Below are 24,648 nucleotides of genomic sequence, written 5' to 3'. Positions count from 1 at the left end.
CTCATCTTGAACCATACAAATACGAAAATGCAACTATATTTGACATTGGCTTTATGTTAAATATTATTGGTTGGATTCCAGGTGAAGTACATCTTCTCCAGGGACTGCACCTATCCCAACTTTGCCCAATTGTGGCTTGCTTGATGCCTGTCTACCTCTGGGTTTTCCAAACCCAAAGGCCTGTTTCTTCTATTTTCTATAATTTTAAATTCTCCTACTGGGGAGAATATTATTAGGTTACCTCCCACTGCAGAAAGAGCTCCACTCCTTTTGTTGCAAGAAAACCTTTTAAATATGAGTGGCTAATTATTTCAAGATTTGATTTCTTCTTTCTTCACTAGTGAGAATGCTTAATGCTTAAGTACCAGTTGAGATCTGCTTGCCTAATAGCAAGGCATTTTCATAATTCACCTAGCTGCATCTGTAGAAGAGATCTAATATTAATATTTCACTATTTTTTTCAAATGTAAAACAACATTTTTATAGCAATATATGAAATGAATAGCAATATATGAAATATGAAATAAAAAGATTCGCAAAAATGTAGGCTGTTTAACTATGAATTCAGCCTAATTCTGATTCAAGACTTTGGCCAAATTATTGATGAATTTGAAAATAGCAAGTTTTGACCTGAAGTAAATAGTAGGATGTGATGTGTTTTGTGGAAGTTAGTGGATGTTCTCAATTTCTAGGATTAATTCAGAATATTCAGTATTCACTGTGGCTTTTTCAGCCATCATACTTAGCAGAATTCTCTCTCCAGAAGATTTTTAGCATGGCTTACTTTGGAAATATTCTAAATGATTCCCTGTACTTTTGACACTTGGCAGCATTGTATTTAAAACCAAAAATCTTTGATTGTTGGGCACTTATGCAAGAAGCTTTTTTTATTGTTTTGGAGTTCCTTTACATGATGAACTTCTATCAGAGTATTTTCTTGAATAAATACTATTTTTTTTTCCACATTTTATCAATAGTCATTTAGGGCTCAGTTACTTGCCTAAACATGGATGTGTAGTGCTATCTGATACTGTGCTATTGTGCCAAGCATCTGGCTCCTGATCCAGAAGAGACTGGATGTCCTGTATGTATGACTTACGTGACATCTCTCAACTCCTCGGGTCTTAGAAGGGGGTCTGATATGGCAGTAAATGAAATGACAGTATCATGAACTGAAGTCTTAATTGAGCTTAATTGAGGGGGGGAAAAAACAACAACCAAAAAAACCTTAATGCTTGGATACAGTGCTTACAAAGTGAAATAATAATCAAACTTCATATAAATTGCAGTTGCACTAGAATTGCTACTGGGTTTTCCAGTCCTTGAAACAAAACAAGTATGACAAATATGCAAAAATGAATACTAAAGAATATGTGTATCTTTTAGTATTACGGCATATTTGCTTTGGATCAATATTGATTCTAGCTAGATGTTAAAGGATTCTTAGGCTGGTGTAATAAATGGAATGGCTACAACTCATAAATGTGTTCCACCAGGACGCTTGAAGAGAGACTTGGAGGCACATACATGCGCTGGGGTTTTGATGGAATTTATTCTATTGGAGTCCTCACCCTGGACCGGTTGGTAACACTTCTCCCAGGCCAATTGGGCTTCGGCAGTAGTAAGGCTGGAGTCATGTCTATCTCAGTGAGTGTTTGTAGCATTGGAGGTGGAAAGAATGCTCAGTTCACAGGCTGTTTAGATGCTGGGAAGCTAGATGGAGTAATTCATATTAACCTGTAGTTTTCTGTGGTTAATGTTCATGCTAAATTTTCACTTGCACGTCTGTGGTGAAAACTCAAGTGTAGTAGGGAGTTTTTCTCTCCTACCATAAAAATACAGTTACTGGAAATAACAAAGATGCATTTTTTCCTATTAAAAGCAATGTCAATACCATCTGTCATGAATCTAAGATCTCAAAGTGGATCTTTACTCGCAAAATACTTGCTAGACTTCTTTTGTTTATTTTTTTGAGAATCATAGTGGAATGGGTTTGGGAGGTTACCAGTAGCTGTTCAGTATTTTACCAATGAAAGCTGAGACTTGAACGTTCTGTAAGCATTGCTCTCCAAGTATTTAAGTGTAAAAAGCTAGATTCCAGTTAAAGTTACTGAAGAAGCAATGTTTTAACTTGAGTTATGAATAGCTGTTTGTAGCATTCGGTGATTCTTAACAGACAATGTCCTTGAAAGTTTTGAAAATATATACCTTATTTACGAACAAGTGCTCTCAGAGCCTTTTACATTACATTTTTTTTACTGTCGAGTATATGGATGTTGCCTCAGCAAAAGCTGAGCTCCAGAAATTTACAAGGAATTATGCTTGGCAATGTTTAGCTTGGCATGCAATTCACATGCTTTGGTTAGACATTTATGACTGTCTCCGCAATCATCGTATTCTTGGTTCCAGGAGCAGTATTTGCAAACCCTAGGAGGCCTGCTGAGGTCCAAGTTCAATGTCTGTGTAGTGATAGATGCTTAAGAAGAAGGATCCTCAACAGGCCGCAAGTTGTTTGCAGGTTTATGAAGGAAGAACAGGATGTCTAAGCTAGCTGGTACAAAAAGTCAGAGGTGTGTGTGTTTAACATGCCTCACTCTCCTGGAAGTAAGCATTTAACTGCAGCATTTCTAAGTCTTTCAAAAGTGCCTAGATTCATAGTGCCCTTATGAACTCAGGCAGCAAGTTACTTCCGCAAACAAGTGATTTACTTCTTTCTTTTAAAATTCCTTTTTTTTTTTTTTTAAAGATATAAAAAAATCTAAGAGCTGTTGATACAGCACTTGCCTAATAATAGATCTGAGTTCAGTTGTCTTTGCTGTGATGGGCGTTCAAAACTGCTCATATCACCTTGTGTGAAGAAAAGTAGAGAGAGAAATGCTGATGTGTTTTACTGTCCCACTATGAGTTGGTCAGAAAGTGTGACAGTGGGTAGGAATAGGTGCCTAAAATCCAGTGATGGAGGTGTTGCCCTGGGGGGAGGGAGATCTGGTTCTGTCCTGAGAGCTGGACCCAGAACGTTGTGTTGGCATTTTGTAAGCCAGCCTGTACGTGAAATGTGTAATACAGCCCTGCTTTCAACTGCTATAAAAATGGGGGATCTGAGTGTGTTTTTTCCCATTAGGTCAGCTGAAAACAGAGCTGATAGGAAGTCCAGCCCTTGAGAGGTCTCCATCTATAGTATCTCTGCAACTCACCAGGTACTTCTGCACATACCCATTTCTGAGACAGGGTTATTGCTGAGAAGTGACAGCACATGATGCAGTTCCTGGAGCTGTCATTGTAACTGGTCTTTCTTTTGGCAGCCAAATGTGTCGACAGCTACTGCTAGTCACGTGTATAACTACTAGTTATACAGGTCTCTTACAAAACATCCATTGAATGGTCTATCTTGAAATCCGTAAGTACCCGAAGGATTTTAAATATTGCTTATGGGATTGATTCTGAAAAAAGAGTAGAGCACATTGAAATTTGATGTTTGCAAACAAGAACTGGAATGTCTTTCTGGTAACCTAATTGATGGAGCTAAATTAGAGTGATCTTTTACTTTATTACAAGTATTATTTTAAAGTGAGTTTCTTAAAACATGTTTTCAAAGATATGACTCATGTTGTAAAATGCATCACATGCATTCTCAAAATGAGTTGTTTCAGTTATATTACCTGTCACCTCCTCTCCTTCCTGGTGTGTTTCTGCACTGAGAGGAATTTTTATGTGGATTGGCACTGGGTGTTAATGATGGTGGGCAGTGTCAGAAGATTTTCTAGGTAGCTGAACTGGAGTACAGAATGTGTCTTCACTAGACTTGGGAAGTACGTTGAGCAGAGGACAAGAGGAAAATAAGAAATCTTTTGTTTCAATAAAACATGCAAGTATGAAGTCTAGATGTCTTGTACAAAACCTAGGTAGAAGTTCTGGATGAATTCCTTGAGGGAAAGACTGTACTAACTCTACCATCAGCTTGGGCAGGTCATTCAGCTCTTTTTCTTGCTAAGAGGTTGGGTGGCCTGATGTTTCCTTTGTGTTCCCGGTAGATCTGTGAGCCATAACTTCCTCTGACTCCTTCCGCAGTATTTCTCCCATCCCAGATGAGATTTATCTGTGTTCTTTTCTAGCTTAGCTGGTTAAGGTTATACATGTAGCAGGCACAGTGTAAACATGTTACAGGCAGTGAATATAAGAAATAAAGTAGTCTATACTAAAAGGGTAGTGTAGATAATGGAAATTCTATTTTCTCTAAACAATAGATGCTTTCTTGATCTGCAGAAGGCAGATCAAAGTGGTGAAGGACTGAGAGAAACCATCCATCGTGGGGATAAGAAGTACTGGATTGTAGTGAGGGAAACCAGTGTCCTTCCAGAATGCCATAGGCTTAATGCTTTGTTAGTCTGCAACCACGGTGCTTACAGCACTTCTGAATGAAATTTCTGGGTGTTTCAATGCAAGCTTGGAGTAAAAAAGATATAGGTCAGGTATGGTGAGAGTCCTGAAGAAAAGGTGCCAAAAGAAGTTACCACTGAAGATGTAGTGGTGCAGGTTCAGAAGTTCAGATTTTGCATGATCACAATTTTGAGACAGGTATGCAGCAACCAGTATTGAAAATTGCATATATACATCTCTGCTATCTTGTATTCCCTCTGACAAGATCTCACAGCTTTCTTCAAGGTAAGCATGGAATTTCAACATACAGGAGCATTTTTAGTTCTCACTGATTATTTAACTATGACAGTGTCAGTATGTTCATATATGTATAACTGATACCGGAAGAATCCTTTGAAGAAATCTCACAGCTGTCTCTTTCTCCTAGAAAGAAACAAATTCAGGTGCCAGTCTGTCCTGTAGGTCCCATCAGATTATATCTTTCTGACATATATATACTATGTAGTAGTAAGCCATAATAATTGGAACAGAGTCTACTACAAGGTGGAGGAGAAAAAGCTTTTGGAGGAAAACTTTCTGACATATGCTGTGGAGGATAAATAAATAACTTCCCATCACAGAAGAGAGAGTATTTGATTAGTGTGTGGAGTGGCAGATAGATGGTGGCAAGAAAGATTATTCCTTACTTGGGACATCTGAGTATCCTGGAGGGAGAGCTTCCACCTGGAAGATGGGGCTGACAGGAAAAGAGTTGCAGCAAGGAACTGCAAACTTTCAGTGCCGTGGGAAAGGCTAAGAGACTTGTGAAAGGAGCAGGGAACAGATGCCTGTTAGGATTCGTATCTGAAGGAGAAAGTTCCCAAAAAGCAGAGATGACTAGGCATACTTTACCACTTAGGGCTTTCTTCATGGCAATGTATAAAAAGTTTGGAGTCAGGCAGCCCTTTCCATTCTCTCCCTTCTCTTCACCCCCAAACACAATGGCCAGAAATACGTTTGTCTGTAAATCTTATTTATTCTCATTATCTCATTATGATTTGGATTTTCTTTTTTTTCTTTCCAATTAAATTTTCTAATACTTCATTCAAACCTGTCTTTTCAATATAAAAGTGTTTTTAATCACTCTGAGTTCATTATAAGGTAAAGGTCTAGATTAATTGGATGTACTTCAAAGCTCTGGCTAAGTTTGGGTCCTGGCACCCCTACTTAAAATTGTAAATCAATTAAAAGTGAATAGTACTGAAAGTTACATGTGAAAATTCCTTTTATTCTTAAAGCAGTTTGCAGCTTAACAGTAATACAGGCATCCCTGTAATACAAGTTTATGCTGGAATGGCATTAACCAGGCTTACAGGAGTTTTGATATAACCTAAGCATTAGGAAAAAGAGTGTTAGGGAAGGTTGTATATGTGTTTTTTCCATGTTTTTACCCCTCGTTGGCTTCTCTAATACAAACATAAACCGTATGAAAAAAATCTACTTTTTTTTTTTTTAATCCAACATTCCTGTGTTAGGAAATATTGGAATTAGAAATACCCAGTGCCTTTCCTGTAGTAAGACAATCATATCCAACCTCAGTTTGGGCACGGGAGCAGTTAGCTTTTTTGTCTTTAACTTTTTGGACATGTAAATTCTTAACGCTTTTAAAGGGTAAGTTGAAGAAAAAAATCTGGAAGAGCTGTACTGACCACATGGAACAACAGCCGAACTGGAACCATTAGCACTGAGCTCTGCTGCTAAGTGAACTGTTAGGCATTATCCATTATAATCCACCATAGTCAACAGAAAGTGCAGGCAGCTGTTCTGCAGATACTTCTCCACAACGAAGATGCAAAACATGAAGATCTTGTCTTCTCTTCTAAAATCTAGATGGGGTGGGTTTCAATGGACATGGGTTCTTTTGGTTGCTTTCTTTGAAATGTGATGGTGTTGTGTTGTTTTTTTTTCTGGTCACTTGCAAGTTTGGGTCACTTGCAATTTTGAGTCACTTGCAAGTTTGAGTCCACTCCTGCCCTTGGCTCTTTGTCTTTCCTTGTGTATTCCCAGTCTTCACTCCTGAACTAAGCATTTAGCCATTACTGGCACTGTTAAGTTTGCTAATATTGATGAAACTTTCCCTCCTTTCTGGGAATGGATGTGGGTGAAGTTATCTACCCTTCTGACTTACAACAGAGACATGACAAAGGTTTACTTCGGACTGTTAATGTATATGAAAGATGTCATGCTAATTTAATGAATGATAGGTAAAATTGATAGTGATTTTGTGACCAGTTACTGTAGGACATGATTAAATTGTCAAAATGTAAACATGGAAGTTTATTACTATGCTGTTGCAATACTTGTATTTGGAAAATTGCTGATTGGTCATACTCTTATGTACCGAGAACTTCAAACTCAGATAAAAATAGGTTCTTTTTTTATTCATAGTGTAGAAAGCACACACTGAACACATAGCAAATATTTTGTCCTATTGTGGTTATGCTTTGAGGGGGGAAGAAAGACTCCTTGAAATATCCTGGTCACTCTCCTGGAGGTATAGATTATCTTGAAGTATAGTTCTGCCACCCTGTGGCTACTGAAGGTCATTCTTAAAGTCATGTTTACTTAGGTACTTATAGCCTTTTTATTTTAAATTTTATGAATGCTGTTTTTTTAAAAAAGTTGAAGGAGTCTTATAAGTCCAAGAGAGGTGTATAAACTCTCCATCATTTTATTGAAATAAGTATAAAAGAAAGATATATAAGTATTCAAATTTACTGGGAATGTTTTTAAGTTAATATATCTTCTCATGGTGGTGTAGCATGCAGCCATATAACTGGTCACCTCACAAGGCCATCTTCTATCCAGCAATCACTTATGCTTTACTATAGCATTTTTTATTTCTAAGCAGAAAACGTTTACTACTTATGTCTGAAATACAAAAGTTCACTGTAGACTATCTGCTGTACTGTATACCTCTCTCACATGTAAATTTTCTATATGCAGATTTGAAGGGGTTTCAAAAACATGCCCACATATTTGTGACTCTCACTACTCTAAAAGAATGACTGCCGTGTTCAATAAAAGCACCGTGATGGCTGTGACAGTTGAAAATTCAGGCTTATCCGAGTGAGTCACTGATGAAGTTGACAGCATTTCAGAGCACACCTCGCTCTTGTGTGTCCATTTCAGAATTAGTTTCTCTAGTTATCAGTAGAAATAATTATGATCTCTCTAGTTTAGTTTCTGTTACTCTGCAGTATAAACCATTCTGACCTCATTTAAGGAAGTCTTCCACATCTTGCTACAAACTTGTCAAATTTTCCAGAAGAAAAATGCTTGGGTTTAAAGAACAACAACAGAAACAATGTGTAACAAAAAACCCTTTCCCCCCCTTTTTTATTTTTTATTTTTATTTTTTAATCCAGTGAAACTTAATGCAAATGAAATTAAAAATGAAGCTTCAGTTACAAATGACTTAGGCCACCCTGTCTTTTCCTTTCTTGAGTTCTGCAGGAAAAATCTTGAAATTATACTTTGGCAAAGTGAGTTAGGTTCATGCCAGCAGCAGTGTGCATAAAAACTAAAATGCTGTAGAGCTTTCACCCTGAGCCTTCATAACGACTGTGGACATAGTGTATGGTTTAGATGCTTTACTTTTAGAGAGCTTTACGTATTTGTTGCCAGAGTTTCAGAAAGGTGAGACGATAAATTATAATACTGTTCTCCTGACAGTTCTCTAATAATGACACATGGGTCAACTGTAGGGAATGGCCTTCTCCTCTTGGCAGGTAAACAATCAGTATTGTAGCTTAAATGATAGCAGTAGTAAGTGGTTCTATAAAGCTAAGCTGATAATGCAGACTGCTACAGTTATTACAGTTGTATGAAACTGATTTTTAAAATGAAAATTATTAAACAATATAGATACATCTTGGAAAAAAACAACTTATTGAAATTTACTGAACTCCAAATGCCTAGTTTCCCGTGGAACTGTGGACAGTTTCCTTGTTCCTGTGTAGTGTGCTGCTGTGTTCAGTTACCTGTCTGCATATGGCTTTATCAGCAGAATGCCTCCACCTCTTGCTCAACTGGTAGTGTGTATATAAAATAGGCCTAAAGTTACACAGACAGACATAAACTTAATATCTGTTTTTGTCTGACTGCCTCTTCAGAAAGTGTTCTGAATACTGATGTATTAAAATATGTAGAAAGCACACATGAATATGGACGAAATTGTGATTCTGCTTGTACGTCCTTTACCACTGTGGTTTCATTTCGTATCTGTGGTTTAAAATCTTAATGATTTGTGAAGTCATTTTTGTAATTTGGTGGTGATAGACAACAAGATTAATAATTCTAATTGACTGTAGCTCGTAGCCTGAAGATAGCACAAGAAAATAGCTTGTAGCTAATCAGAAGAGCATAAGGTTTTGATTTTTCTGTTTTTACTTATTTGATTACTTTACTGATTTTGTTGAATGTTTTCTTGCATTGTTTTGACTGACCCATGTTTTTCCAACAAATCCAATTTTTTTATTTTTTTTTCTCCCTTGGTATTGTAATTGCTACTAAATCTTAGAGGTGGTTAGTTGTATTTTTTTTGCTTTTTTGTACTATAAATGCTTTCTCTTGGAAGTCACTGTATGCAGGCACTAAATCAGACGAGAAACTTGCAGTTGGTCTGAGTTATGGTTTCACTGACAGCCTGGGGCAGTGGCAGAGCTTTCCTGACAGTTGTGACTTTCTTGAAAATGTTTGTATGGAATGGAAAAAAAAATATTTCAATTCTCAAAGATGTTAAAGGGGAAAAGTAATGTCTCCCAGGCAAGCAGGAGAAGTTTTTCAACATACTCAGAAGAGAAAGTTTGCAACTAACCTTTCTTTTTTGCTTTGTTTCCAAGGGGTTCTATTTCCACAAATTCACTTAGCAGAGTTCTGATAAAAAATTAGAAGATAATGCTGTACTTTATTCTTTGTGAATAATCATCTTATATGTGCATCTTGTTTCTGATAGAACTTGACGATTCTTTTTCTGAGAGACAGTCAAGCTTAAAAGCATGATTTATTCTGACTTACGAAAACCAGAGTACGTTAAAGATAAATCTAGAAGCTCTCTGAGTAAGGATCTAAACTAGGACAGAAAATTGCCGTGGGTAAATCTTAATGGTCTTATTCTGAGTCTGTTGCAGCCTCCTTCAGGATGTGCTATGAAGTCATTCTCGAAGGAAATGGATGTGGTATACTCCTGATGTTATTTTTTTTTTCCAATGCTGTGTTTTCTTTTTAAATAAGGATGTTTAAGATTGCATGAAGATCAAATTTAAAGCAGATATTTGAAGTTGTCAAAGGGAAAGTAATATTTCATGGAGTCCAAATGCTCTACCTTCACGCCATACCTATTTGGTTCAAAATTTTGTTGTTATGCAGGAAAGAGTAATGTGATATTTACGATCCCTTTGGTTTGTTTCGCACCTAATCTACATTGTTATTATTTCTAACTTAAAGTGAAGAAGTGTGCTTTTGAGTGGGATTGTTTTTCAATGCTTGAAATACACATTTGGAAAAGGAGTGACTTCGGGAAAGAAGGTCACTAATTGAAGATAAGAGATTTTGCATTTTCAACTTAGGAATTCTTTATTGAGCATTTGTAGTCTTGTTAACTAGTTTGTGTAGGTGAATTCTCATAAGTTTCTATCAAATTTAGTTTGGCACATTGCAAATGTAATAAAGGTAATGTTGAGTCATTTTCTAACATAATTTGAGTCAGAATTAAGAATCTTAAGTGTATCAAAATGAAAGATTGGTAACTGAAAAAATGCATCATCTGTGCTCACAAAAACAACAAAAAAAATCCTCACAATAAACAGACTTAGGGGGAAGTTTACAAATTGGCAGGTTTTAATGGTTACTGGCAGGGGACAACCTCTGTTTAGGGAAAAAACCTACAAGCTACATATGTGAAATGGCTTTGGGGTAAACATTTTAATCTCTAGGGTTTAGCTAGCTGGTTTGACTGGTTAAGGTTGATGGTTTAAAACAGAATTTTGATAGGCAGTATTGTTTTAGACAGCGTGGAAATAAAAAAAATGGGTGGCCCTCTCCAAAGCAAAAATTCAAGGGGGCTTTTCTCTTCTAAAAAATTAGAGGGCTTTTCACACTATGGGAGTTTTTGGTAGAGTAATGCTTAGCTAATGCAGTGCCATTCTGTTGGTTTAGTGATAAATATTAGATCAGCAACTTTATTTGTGAAAAACTGAAAGGTGAAGGCCTTCTTGAGTGGTCCTAGTGTAAAGGACTCCACAGTTCCCAAAGTTTCTTGCCTCATCCTTTGTTAGGAGATGAAGAACCTAGATCTTCCCGGAAAGAGAAGCCAGTCTTTCTGTTGCTCTGTGTGTCTGTCTGAAGCAACAGGGGCTGCCTTGGCGGGGCGAAGCAATAGCTGCTTTATTCCACTTGCAGACATCTCCAGAGGTTCTCAGCAGTCTGCTCGCATATGTTGCTCCAAATGCCCATTGCATCGTATGTAATATTTCCAAATCAATATTATAGTCAACTAAATTAAGGTAGGAAATAGCGCTTAAATAAATACTATTTTTTTAAATAATCTTTGAACAAATAACTCCTGAACTACAGTGCTAATTTAGATTAGAGAAGAAGCATAGCCTGACGATATGCTACAGATGCAGCTGAATGGCACAGTGCTTCAGGATTTCCTGAGCGTCAAACTACCTTTTACTTTGATGCATCGTAAGGCTAAGATGAAAAATCTATAGAAAGCCTGACATTTCTTGAGGCTGCCACAGAACAGCTTTTTGATATATTGGTTGCACGTTTTCATTTGCTTGGACAGTATGATTCCTTTTGAACTGCTTATCTTTGAAATCCCTACATACACTGTGCTTTCATGAAAAACTGCAGGTTGACACCCCCCATCCCACCAAATTCTATTCTTTCAAAACTTACTGGATCATTGCTAGGTTTTCTGACTTGAAACATTTGCACTCTTTTAGGTTGTGAACAAGCAAAAGAAGCAAAATAAAAATTAGTTGTGTAATATAATAGCAGCAGTGGTTACTAATCCTTGACATAGACTTGGAAGAAGTAACTGTCTCAGAAATAATAAAAAGAAAAAAAAAAACAAAACAAAGAAAAAACAAAACAAAAAAACTACTGTTTTATGGCAAATTCAGGGTGTGTCTCAAACCTTGGATCCAGAGAGTGTTTTCTGTTTGGCCTATATTTTTTTTGTTAATCTTTCCAGCATAATGGAGTATTTCACTAGAACAGAAGGATTTAGGTAGAATTAAAGTTTTTCCATTTAAACTGAAAGTCTTATCCTTAAATTTATAAACTAATCTTTTAAACCAATTTAATTACTTGAAGTAGTTAAATGGAATGACAATAGTATGTTTTAAGCATCCTAACACAAAGACTTTCCTTATGTACCAGTGAAAGTTAGTTTACATTTAAAAAAAAAAAAAAAAAAAAGATGGATCCAGCTATTTGAAGCAGGGAAAAAATAAAAAAAGACAAAGCATATCCATACAACAGGTGGAAGCGCTGCTTTTTTTTGTGGACCAGAGAGTTTAGATCTCTGGAAAATGTCAACGTAAGCTTGAATTTCTCCCTTACCAGGCCCTGGCTGTTGTAGGAATTTCTAGCAGTTGCCAGTTATATCAAGCCTGTTGGACACATCTTAACTTTAAAAATTGGCAAATTGGAGATGGTGGAGAAGAAAGATCTATTCATATTTCCCATTTTTCTACTCAAGCTTAATAAAAAATAAAGTGAATTGAGCTCTGCTGTTTCAGGGGATTTCATCATTACATGAATGCTTGTTCCTACTGTGCCACAATGAGTAGGAAGGAGGGTGGCCTACTGAAATTTGATGTGTTTTTTATCAAGAAGTTTAACATCTTACTGGGCTCTGTTTCTCTAATGCTGACTTCAGATCACAAGAGGGACAGAAGTTGAGAGAAAGTACTTAGTAGCCTCACGGGCCCAATTAGGCTGATGTGCTGCCTCTGGATCTCATTGTGGAGTGCCATGAAAGCAAGTCAACCAACCAACGTGGAAAACCAAGGCAGCATATCCTAGATGCTTTTTGGCAAACCTTGCTGAAGGCCCCCTTGAAAATGTCATCAGGTTGTCTGGGAGCATTAGAGAGAGATTTTTTTTTTCTCTCTCTTCTGAAATTTGATCTCATAGAAGAAGCATTGATTTTTTTTTTTATTTTTTTTTCCTTCTCTATTCTTTAGAAAGTATAAGGTTCTGATCCCCTGTGACTGAAGGAAATAATTTTCTTCAGACATGATGTCAGGGTGGATTGCTTTAGACTTGGGCAGTGGCTAGAAAACCAATAAGCTATGTTCTTTATTCTTACGCAGGTGTTTTGTGTGTGTGTGTATATATATATTAATTATTATATTACTTATTATATTACTTATATTATATATTATTATTATTATTATAATATATATATATTACTTATTTCACAGAATCATAGAATGGTTTGGGTTGGAAGGCACATTCCAACCCAAGGGGGTTCTATCCCCCTGCCATGGGCAGGGACACCTCCCACCAGACCAGGTTGCCCAAAGCCTTACTGATTCTATGATTCCATGATTGCTGAGAAGCACTGTGTGAGCCAAATTACTAAGTATCCAACAGAGCTGTTGGCAGTTCTTGATGAACTCACCCTCTTGCTCAGCATATAGGCTTTAGGGAAAAGGAAAAAAAACCTGAAGACATTCCGATTCTCAAATTTCTCTATTGTAATGAATACTTAATTGTCTGTGAATTGCATCAAATGATGCAAATATTGTTCAAATAAGCAGATGAAGTAGTGTACCTTTCTTTTAACTATTATATTCAAACCTATTTTTCTTTTATACCTGATATATGAAGTTGAAATATCATGTGTTGATTGTACTGCCTGTTATATCAGTTAAAATTTTGCCATCCAACACTGTTTTCCTTGAGTTCTTTCTGTGGATACTTCAGCTGTTCAGGATGTAGTTAATATTGCAGGTGCCTATACCAGGTTATTTTTGAGAATGAGATGGAGGAAAACTACGTTACACCTAACCAAACACACAATTATATTTCAACTGAATCATAGAATCATTAAGGTTGGAAAAGACCTCCAAGATTGTCTGGTCCAACCATCACCCTACCACCAATGTCACCCACTAAACCATGTCCCTAAGCGCCAAGTCCAACCTTTCCTTGAACACCCTCTGAGATGGTGATGCCACCACTTCCCTGGGCAACCCGTTCCAATGCCTGACTGCTCTTTCTGAGAAGAAATGTCTCCTCATTTCCAACCTGAACCTCCCCTGGTGCAACTTGAGGCCATTCCCTCTAGTCCTATCACTAGTTATCTGTGAGAAGAGGCCGACCCCCAGCTCCCACAGCTTCCTTTCAGGCAGTTGCAGAGAGCAATGAGGTCTCCCCTGAGCCTTCTCTTCTCCAGAGTAAACAACCCCAGTTCCCTCAGCTACTCTTCATAGGACTTGTGTTCCAGACAAGTGGCTGTTACTCTTCTGTGGCTTGCCGTAAGGACTCGAAGTCTGCAGAGAATTCTTGAGAATGTTGTGTCTATTGTCTTCAAGAAAATCCATCTGAACAAAGTTGTCAACCTCTATTTATAACTCTTGCATGATATTACTTGTTTCTTCTGCTGCTGTGGAGCAGTTGACAGCACTTGCAGAAAGGCAGACATCACTGGGCCTCTCTGGCAAGTAGGAACTGCAATTTTGTCTGTATAATGAAGAATTGTAATTCAGGAGAATAGGAATGGGATTAATGTTCCTTTCTCGCAGGTTGTTTGTTTGTTACCTGGGGAATGGCTAATGGATTAATTCTGCCTTCATGCATCTCTTACGGGGTCTCCCTGAAGTCATTGTAGTGGCTTTCAAAGTAAAGCTGCCAGTCTATGTAAGATTAAAGGACAAAACTGAGGACAAATTACCATAAGTAAAGAACTGGATTATTTGTACTTTGTTTGATTAGTAATACTTCCTAAATGTGTTTGTGGTGTTTCAGTATTGATTTCAGTAGACACCCCTGATAGCACCTGGAATAGGGCATCGTTGTAACTGGAAAGCAGACAAAGTTTTTATTAAAGATGACTGATTTTACAGACCATGCATGGCAACTGGGAGAGATGAAAACGTCACATTATTCAGGTACTGGGAGACCAGTGTGATATCTGTAATGGTTTGACAACTTGGGGGAATAATTCTCTGTTACAACATCCTTTACCCTTTCTGTCATAGAAGCAACTTTCAGTAGTCATTAAGCAGCATAGATTAGTTGATACGGTCATTTTAATATTTTTGCCTTTTGGAATAATACAGAGTTTATTAAGTCTGATCATACTGTCCATCCGTACTTTACTGTTAGTATTTGCCAGGTTTGCTTATATTCAGGTTGATGGTGGTACTTGGTCAAAGCACTAATTAGTTGATCAAGAGTTGTCATGATGGGGGAAGTGGAAGCTGCCTTTTGGAATATACACAGTATACCTCTTCCTCCTTTATGCCTCCCAGTTGTGTCTTTAGGGAAAATTAATATAGTCAAAGCATTAGTTTAGCTGAATGGCAAAGCTTCTTAGACCCTACAAAGGACTGTGAGATTGTGCTGTGAGATTTTCATAGCTGTTTAATATTTAGGGAAGTAGGCAAATAGCAGTAAGTGCTTCTGGCCTATTCTAAAAATTGTTTTGTTGGGAAGTCTCTTCTCTCCCCCCTCTTCTGCCCTGTTATGGTAATACTTATAATACTTGATTCTGAGTTTGCAGAAAGGACACATACCTCAAAGGCAGCAGGTGCAGGAAGTTCAGGTGGTAGGATGTGACTTCCTAGGAAAGACTAGAGGAAAGGCCACTTTCAGACTATAATCAGTCTAGCCAAAAAAATTTCACGTGCACCTAGTCCACATGATGTTCTTTCTGCAATAAAATTGAAAAAAAGTTGCTTTGGAATTGCATCTCCTAAAAGTATTGATCTTTTAGGCTGAGGCTGTGTATGCTTTGAATTTTAATGTGCCTCTCCTTTCTCTCTCTCTAGCTGGAATGCTTGCGGCTTTCTCTACAGGATTATAAGCTTTGATATTCAGAAGAGCAAAACTGAAAAATGCCATCTGAGAGGTGCCTGAGGTATAGTACTTGGTAGAGTGTAGGAAGTTGTTCACATTTAGTGTGATGTTTAGCAAAGCATTAATTAGCAGATAGTAAAATGTGAAATTAATGTTTTTGTTCATTAGTCATTATTTAATTCATATCCATGTTATAATCTGCAAGAGATTGCTGGAGGCAAATGGCAACTAGAAAGCAAAGAGAAGCATGCTGGGGATTGGTTTGGGTCTCAGTCTCTTCATATGTTATCTTGTTTATGGTCTTGTCTATACTTGGAATTTTTGATTGTGGAAACAACTGCCGTTTTACATTTATGTAGCTGTTAGTGCCTGTTGATTTTTGATGTTTTTACTGTTCATATATTCAAGACATACGTTACTCTTCCAGTTTTTTGAAGCCATTTCAAGCATTCTCTCCAAATTCATCTTTCAGCCTTCCAGAATCTCACATTCTGTCTCTTTCCCTCTTACAGAGTCTTAGTCACCCATATATACTTACCAATCTATCTTTTCTCATTTATTTATTTGTATTGCCTGTTGTCTCATCAGAGAGTTGATATTTATGATTTAAGTAATTTCTGGGAGCATTTTGAGGGAAAAATACTCAATAGAATGTATTCGTCTAGTTGCTTTTCTGCACAACCTTGCGCTAGTCTGATATGCTGGTAGGTTCAACTGCTGCTCTATTTTGCAGAGTAGTTAACATTTTTGGGCTGATCTGGGATCTCAGAGGTCTGCCTGATATTATTAGGGTATTCTACCGTTCCACTTCTGTTACCTTTTCCCTGGCATGCCTCTGCAGCAGGAGAGAATCAGGAAATCCTTGCATTTTGTAGCTGTTGAGTACTCACAGCATCAATACAATGTGGCCATGTAATGTTTAGTGAATTGATGCATTTTCACTTATAAATTACAGTTAAATTACCTTGCATGTGTATACATTCTTCATACATTATTAACAGAAGGGATACAGGCAATTGATTTTTAACTTCAGTCATTCAACTGGAAAAAGGATTAGGATTGAACTGAATTTAAAACCATGCAGGTATTAATGTATATATAATTTCCACACAAAAATTACCCTTGTGCCTTGTCTTTTCAAACTGTTTCCTACTGAGTGAAATAGTCCTTATCTACAACATGAGATGCATTAACTTCCAGATGATTGTGAGAAAAGTAAGAGGAATGAAGAAACAATTCACAACATTGAGAGAGAGACTAATTATAAAAAGAAGTAAAGAGACACCACCTGTAGATATAATTAGGTTATAATATTTGCACAGTTAATCTTCCAATTTTATTATATCCTCAATTCCCTTAGGAAGAAAAAGTTCTTCCAGTTAATACGGAAGGGGAAAACCTGGTTGTGCAGACTTCACTGTATTCTTCAGTTCTGTGAGAATCAGTAACAAAACTGATAGCTTACCATTGATTAAAGATTCTTTATTGTTGCTGATGAAGACTGCAGAAAGAGTTTCTCTTCTTCTCCATTTTTTTTTTTTAATACAGCAAGTTGAACTAGTAACATTGCTTGCCAAAAACAATGCATCCATTTGATTCAGTCACCCTGCTATAAAAGTTGCAGAAGGGAAAAATTGTTAGCAATAATTACATTTTCACAATCACAGTTACATTTTATTTTAACAAGTTAGATTTCTTGTCAATTATCCATTAGAATTTCGTTGGGGTTCCACAAATGGAAGAATTGAGGACAAAGTTTCATTTGAATGAATTATTTTGAAATGTAGGGTGTGTCCACATGTGAAACCTAAACAATTAGAGAAGGTGTTGGAATTCAGATACAGGCTGTTCTCCTGTGTGTGTAATGTGTAAATCTATTTTAGCCATCCTTCTTCCAGAAATAACACCTTAGCTTTTGTCTTTTTTTCAAAGATAAGATTAAAGCAAATGGTGTGCAAGGCAAGTCTGCGTTAGTTTGCAGAAGCCCGAAGCGTGGGAGTGGGATATATCGTACAGAAAGCGAGTGTTGATGGGAATGAAGAATATAGCAGCCACACAGCTGCCGCCATAGCTTGCATATGTAGTTAACTGTGTGATTTTAGTGGAAAGATGAGAGCTTATTTATCTTGTAATCAAATTTCTTTTTTTATACCTTCCCTTTGATTTATTCATGAATGACTCTCTGTAAATTCATCTTCTATAAAGACCTAGATTCTCAGGCAATATGAGTTGGTGAAGTCTCACAGATTTCAGATGAACTGCATTGTTTCATCCCAAAGAGGCTTTGCAGATTTTTTTGGTTTGTTTCTATTTGTATTTATTTATGACTGGGTTTGCACATAAAAATGTATCTGCAGTTATATTCCCTCTCCTCTTGTCTGATTTCTAAGGAAGCCAAAATCAGACAATCCTAGGCCGGATGACAGAAGTCCTGCATTCATGCAAGGAGATATTTGGAGGCGGTGGAAGGCCTGAGTGTGAAAAAGGCTTCATAAATGTGAATGACCTTAAATCGTCTGAAAACTTTCAGTAGTCCAGTATCAGGCTTAAACAGGCCACCTGAGACCAAGAGTCTTCATTCTTTTGAGTAGGGCTGGTTACACAGATGCGTCCTCCTTTCCACTAATGCATCGATTTGAGGTACTCAAGAGTTGTTTTTCTGTCACTCCGTTGACCTAGGGCTTTGTTCTTCTCATTTAGCTCTACAATGATTTTGAGTTAATTCTGTGAGTCCCGCTGAGATCCAGAAGCAAATGAAAATGAGAACAGCTGAGATTTTTGAATCTGAGTATGTAATCAGATTTCATAATACTGTTAGACTGAGCTTTTCTTGTGATGGATGTACCATGAAAAGTTTTTGCATGATATGGTTCACGACTTTCCAAGATTTGTCGAACAACCTTAGAAAAAGTTGTTCTATATTGCTGATAGAATCTACTTGTTTCCTACATTTATTGATAAAATCTTTTCCATTTTTCCTCTCAGCGTTCAGGAAATGCTGACAGGTCAGAGGCTTTGTCAGTCGAGCTCCCATAACGATGCTGTCCTGGCAGCCCTGAACCAGCAAAGAAGTGATGGCATACTTTGTGATATCACCCTTATTGCTGAAGAGCAGAAATTCCATGCGCATAAGGCAGTCCTGGCAGCCTGTAGTGACTACTTCCGAGTAAGTCCAAAGATTTATTTTTTTTCTTTTCTTACAATAATATTGAAAGTTACTCCAAGTGTAGAAGGGAGAATGGTTATCCACACCATACTGAATAAACTGTAAATTTGAGCCTGGAGGAAAATTCAGTATTAATGCATATCTGGTAGAGTATACAACTTTAAATATCCACATACCTACGATAGGAAAGAAATGCAAATAGAAATATCAAGGACATAATTAAGTCCTTTTTAACATTATTAATAATTTAGTCTTTTTTTTTTTTTCCCATGATGAAGTTTCTTTCTTTTTTTTTATTTTTTTAAGAATTTGGGCATTTAGAGAAAGGAAATTTAAATCTTAATAAATATAAATCAGCTTGATAAATAAATTTAAATCAGCTTGAGAGTGAATTTTTATAGGAATGTAAACAGTTATTCTCAAAGAGGACTGGTAATTTTATTCTCCTCTCAGAGCCTGTAGTAATGTTTTGAGTGTAATAAAGCTTGTTTTCAGAAGCAAATGTTCCTGAAATGTAAAGGTTAAAATATTTTTTGCGAAACCTGACTAAATCAGATGCTCAGCATGGAAAATTGAACCCACATGATAAAGGTGGAGTAGTTGAAAAATTGAGATTTCTAATAGAAAAAACATTATTTTTTTTTTGTAAGAGGCAAAGCTACCAACCTTCATCACAGTATATCTCTTCAAAATGTTGGACTGTCTGTAGCTCTTTAGTTGACTGGTGTTGTTTTTTTAAAGTGTGAGTCATTCTGTTGATATTTGGAGACTAAAGCTGAAATTAATTTAAAGGTCTGTTTTCTGTAACAAAGCAGGTTTATTTAATATTTTGCCTACAATGTAATTGTATTGCTACAAGCACCATTATGGTGACCTTTCTGTTCTGTTAGAATAGTAATACAGTGTATAGCAACTTTTCAGTATCCCTAATTATTTGAGCATAATTTTCATCTCCTTTGGAGTTGTCTCTTTTTTTTTTTTTTTGGTCAGAATTGAGTAAATTATTCTATATACTTAAGAAAGAAATATTGTTACCTTGATATTATTTTTATCGTGGTGACTTTAAGCCAATTGATTGCTCATTTTTTGAGCTTGTCTGCATGCTTCTGTGTTCTGCTCATGCAGACTTTGGACTGTGGTAGCTGTTAATATTGCTTTTTCGTGGTGCCCTGGCCTGCTGCCACAAAGATTGCTTAGCACTGTTTTTTTCCCTTTGCCCCTTCCCTTTACTTCTGTGCAAAGATAAAGAGGGATTTGGGAGCTCTCTAGCTCCAGTGAGTGCTACATATACCTGCTGGTGGTAGATATACTGCAGGACTGATCTTCTGGCTTAGCTGAAATATTTTAATAAGCGTGCCACACGATTCCTTGAGACCTGTGAAATGCATTCCTTCCAGAGCTATTTGTATTCAGTGTACAGAAACATCATAGAGTGGGCAGCTGTACCGTGTTTAAGTGGTGTGGTAGGAACAGCTTCTACCTTAGTCACTTATTTATTGACCTTGAGATTTGGGGCGCAGTGACTCAGCTTGTCACTTCCAATTGAGTTACTTGCTGTTTGCTGAATGGTTACTGCAAATTGAAATCTTAATGCCTTTTGGCAAAGAAAAAAAAAAGCTTTATAGTAGATCAGATTAATAATTGCTACATAAATCTCTCCTACTAAAAATACCAAATGATTTATGCAGCATTTGGTAATTTGATCTGCCCCCAAACTGTTATAATTTGGTAGGACATATTCTTCAAACTTCAAGTATTGGCTATAAATATGAAACTCTTGCTTTATGAAATCAGTCAAACAATTTCTATTATTAATGGACAAAAAGCTTTGTTAAAAATTGAGAAATTAGATTTGATTTATTAGATTTATTCTGCAGAAACATGGTGAAAAAGTGACTAGAATCGGGAATATAGTATGTAATCATTAAAAAAAACACAGGTTGATTAAAAAATAATAGTTAAACTGGGATTATAAATGTTTTTATATCTAGGGAAATTTTGTCTAATTTGAGCTACCCAAGCATTCATATTCTAAGATATAGGAGAATGACGGCAATTTTCATTTAGAGTCAGGGAAGAGAAATAGACATCTCCAGAGGATGATAAAGGAGGGTAGAAGATTTATTTAGGATGAGATGAATCACCATATGGAAGTGCCAGATTTCTCTCCACTGGTCATAAAGACTAGACTTAAGTGCTTCGTATTTAGCTGTTAAAATTACATAAGGTGAGTTCTACCCTTAGTTTTCCTGGATTTTCTTGGAGGAATTGTTGGAAGAACCTTGTGGTCTTTCTAACTGTGCAGAAGTCATTGCCAAGATATATTTACCTTTCACTAATTTTTGAGAGACTTTTTCATGTAAGCACAGAACTGCAGGGGATAGGATTCTGAGAACATCAGATGTTGGAGTTACGTGAATAAAACTGAGATGACAACGCTATACATCAATGTGACACAAAGAACTTGCCTTTCGTAGCTTCAGGTTACTGTAGCTCACAGATTTGATTAATATACCAGCCTGCCCCCAGCTCTCTCTGGGGTGGCTGTCGTCCAGTTCTTCTGATCGCATAGATTCCCAAGAAGTATGCCCAATTGTACTCAAGGCTCTGTCAGCATGAATATTTATTTTTGTTTTCTTTTTTGCCACTTCTCTAAAAACAGCTTGTACAAGAGACGGGATATTTGCTTCCTACAGATCCCGCATACGGTTTTCTACATGTTCTTTGTCTATTTTGATTTAAATGGAGCTACTGCTGAGATTGTACTTTCTTGATGAGAATAACAAATCAGCCGAGCAGCATGTTTCTTTTCAAATTGCCATTTATTTTCTTGTTTTACTGCAACAGAAACTTTAACACTTTAGCAGGATGACTGTGTGTCCCGTTGCAAATGGATGAGAGTTGGAGCCATTGTATGTAAAAGAGTGGTGAATGTCAGACATTGGTTTTTATTATCAATTTTTCTTTGGGGTTATAATCTAGGGTAAATTCTTCATTTGCTTTTCTAAGACAAGACAGGGACCTGAGCTTCATCAAATACTGAGCTTTGACCAGCACCAGGGGTAACAGCGTGCCATCCTGGCTTCCAGCTGGTATAGTTAGTCTTGTAGTTTCAGCTGTGCTGAAACATGAGTGTTTAAATTAGAAATTAGAATAGTTCAGTAGGAAGGGACTTACAAGGGTTATTGAGTCCAACTGCCTGTCCTAAGTATAACATCTGATTTGGGAGTTTGTATCATTTAGATACAAAAATACTCTGTGTGTATGACTTTCTTCCTTTTTTTTCATAGAAAAAATACAAAGTTGACAGTTTAAGCACTTGAGGACTAGGATTTTCAATTTCCTTTCTTTACACCATCTACTGAAGGACCTCTTCTTCTTTCAAAATGAGCTAGGGAACACAGGAGTCAGTTTCTTACCCTTAAAGATTCATGTAAAGAATAGTAAATAAACACATTTTTATGAATTATTTTCTTAAGTAACAAACAGCATTATAGGCAAAGTTTTCTGTATGACATGCTGCAATTTGCTGTTTGTCTCAGTCTATTGCAGTAAGACAAGGAGGTTTAGTTACTGAGTATATGTAAATTGTGATAGCTCTAGCAAGCTAAGTGATTTCCAATTAAAAGATATTTTTTTTTTCTTTTTTCCCCTCTGGGAGCAAAATGAAATGTTACTGCATGACTTTGTTAGTAGGCATTTACAGTGTTGGCAGGTGATTATGTAACATCAAGCTTTTCTTGTACAAAATGCATTGGTTTTCCAGTCAGAACAACTCCTTTCTCCTTCCTTATTTTTCGTTTGAGTGGATTTATAGTCATAGGACTAGATTATTTTTTTCTCAGATGTACATTTTCCATGTTATCTGGATTGACAGGATTATATCAATTAACTAGAATAGATTTTAAAATGTCAATTATATACTGATTTTTTTTCCCCACAATGAGCACATTCACTTCTTAAGAGAATCTTTCTTTGAAATTAACCTAATAGATACTAATTTTGTTTTCAGTCTTCGTACTTTTAATTGTCACAGTTGATTTTTAAGCATTTTATTTTCAGAATTTTTCCTGTTCTCTTTCCTCTCTGTCAACAGAGTATATCTTCCTGTGTACACAGCAGTGCTGATTGTTCTTATTTTGTAATATGTTGCATCATTTCTGCGTAAGGTTAGAGAACTGATTTTTATAAACAAATTCTTGAGGTGTGAAAGATTGTATGAAGCAAACAGTTTCCAAGGTCTTGTTACGTAAGTCATAAAGACGAAAAGGCTCTCCCTAACACATTTTAGGGGTAGCTGTAAGGACCTCTAGTTCTGACATGCTATTACGACCTGGAACGGTTGCTTATTTAGAAATCCTTCTCCCAGATAACATTTAAAAATGTTAGATCTTTGCATTTGGACCAAATAAATTCTGTTGTTCTAGTAACATCTATTCACTGCTGAGACTTTTGTGCTAAATGAGGCTGTTACTCTCACTATAAGCTTCCTGAGTAGGCTGGGAAACATTTCTATGTCTAAACTTTTCCTGGGATCAGTTTAATTTCATCTTCTCAGTTGGAAATTACAATGTATTTGAGAAATTAAAGTATTTCATCTGTTTTAATTGCCTAACACAACTTTGGTAGATCTCAGTCACATAGATTCACTGTGGCATCTAAATTTGTTTCTAAATTATTTTTTTTCAATTTCCCAAGCATATAAAATCTTCGCTTTTGCTAAATGATGTATGTGCCATCTTGTTTTTAATTACCGTAGGCTCTTCAACTCAAATCATTTAAACTATAGCCTTCATAAGGATATTGCTGTTATATTTACTAGCAATTAACTTGAAGTAAATTCCTATTTGTCTGTTATCTGCCTGTAACTTGCACCCAAGAGTAGTATTTTAATGAATTTGAAACCCAAAGTTCTAAGTTAGACCAATCACTGTCAAGGTAATGCTAAGAAGGAAATGCAATTGAAGAACAGATTCTGCTTAAGTTGATTCTGTTCAATTTTATCTTCTCAGATATGAGCTATGATACATAGAATTCACAGTCCCCAAAACAACAACAAAAAACATCTCAAAAAAGCCCTAAAATGTTTTACAGTACTAAAAGTTCCTAGCCAAATCTATTAATTTAAGAGATGATTTTTGTCTAACTCCTGAACTTATATCTAATACAGACTTGATGAGGACAACACAGGCTGAAACCTAACTTTTTTTTTTTTTTTAATGTAGCATGATAATACCATAGGAATAGTATGTGTTATCAACATCTTTACTAAGTTTAATCAAATCGTTCGAAGTAATGAAGCACAGGCATGTGTGAAGTGGCTTACTGTCTGAAGGCCTTTCTATCTGAACAAACTGTTGTTTAGTTCTTAACTGTGCATGAAGGTGGTTTGCAAATGATTTAAGGCTTTCTAAATGAATATTTTACTGTATTTACTATCAAAGTGGACAAGGTAATGGGGTGTGTCTGGGTTATTTTACTTAGTTCAACCTTATCTTTGCAATTAATGCTTCTTTCTTCTGTGAAGTTCTGAAGCAATTTTACATTGCTGCAGACAGAATTCCCACAGCATGGCCGTGTGGGTACTATCACAAACATTTGTAATATTTTCTAAATTCTATTTTCAAATACCCCACAGTTATGTTGTCAGTAAATACGTTTGTCACAATTCTCATAGTGTGTAAATAAATTAATTGCAATTCTGCTGCTCTGAATGGTAAACAATATCATGTCTTACTCTCTGAGTCATCCACTTAATTTTTACTTTTTTTGAATTCCCTGTACAGTAAGTGCACCATGAGTAAGTGTGGCAGAATCAACTCTGCAGTTAGTGAGGTAGGCCTTAGGAGACTGTAGCTCACCATCTCTAATTAAATTAGTGTTATAGCAACATGTGGTGGTTGGTAACTATTCAACTGATATGTTTTCTCAATTTAAAAGCAGGGCAGAAAGGAGAAGGAGTCATTGCAGCCTTGTTGCTGTAATTTCCAGTTCTCTTTGCCATCTTCTCTTTTGCTTCCTCT

At 36.5% G+C, this 24,648-nt stretch overlaps 1 protein-coding gene across 16 annotated transcripts in view; it reads left to right on the top strand.

The window, feature by feature from the left end:
- KLHL32 (kelch like family member 32) overlaps positions 1–24,648 on the top strand; it is a 124,315-nt gene that overhangs the window by 12,948 nt on the left and 86,719 nt on the right. For 8 of the 16 annotated variants that reach the window (XM_080586470.1, XM_080586475.1, XM_080586481.1 and 5 more), the window contains 2 exons: positions 15,432–15,520; positions 18,445–18,625. In XM_080586470.1, the coding sequence (XP_080442596.1) occupies positions 15,498–15,520; positions 18,445–18,625 (204 nt within the window). In that variant the 5' untranslated portion in view covers positions 15,432–15,497. Of the gene's footprint in view, positions 1–14,406; positions 14,550–15,431; positions 15,521–15,578; positions 18,100–18,180; positions 18,248–18,444; positions 18,626–24,648 lie in introns of those variants that run through there. The other 8 variants (XM_080586469.1, XM_080586473.1, XM_080586472.1 and 5 more) reach the window with 5 other exon arrangements.

This window comes from Anser brachyrhynchus, assembly GCF_964034855.1.
Source record: "Anser brachyrhynchus genome assembly, chromosome: 3".
Taxonomy (NCBI): domain Eukaryota; kingdom Metazoa; phylum Chordata; class Aves; order Anseriformes; family Anatidae; genus Anser; species Anser brachyrhynchus.
Note: the sequence above shows the minus strand (reverse complement) of the source record. Positions and strands in the feature narration are given on the sequence as shown.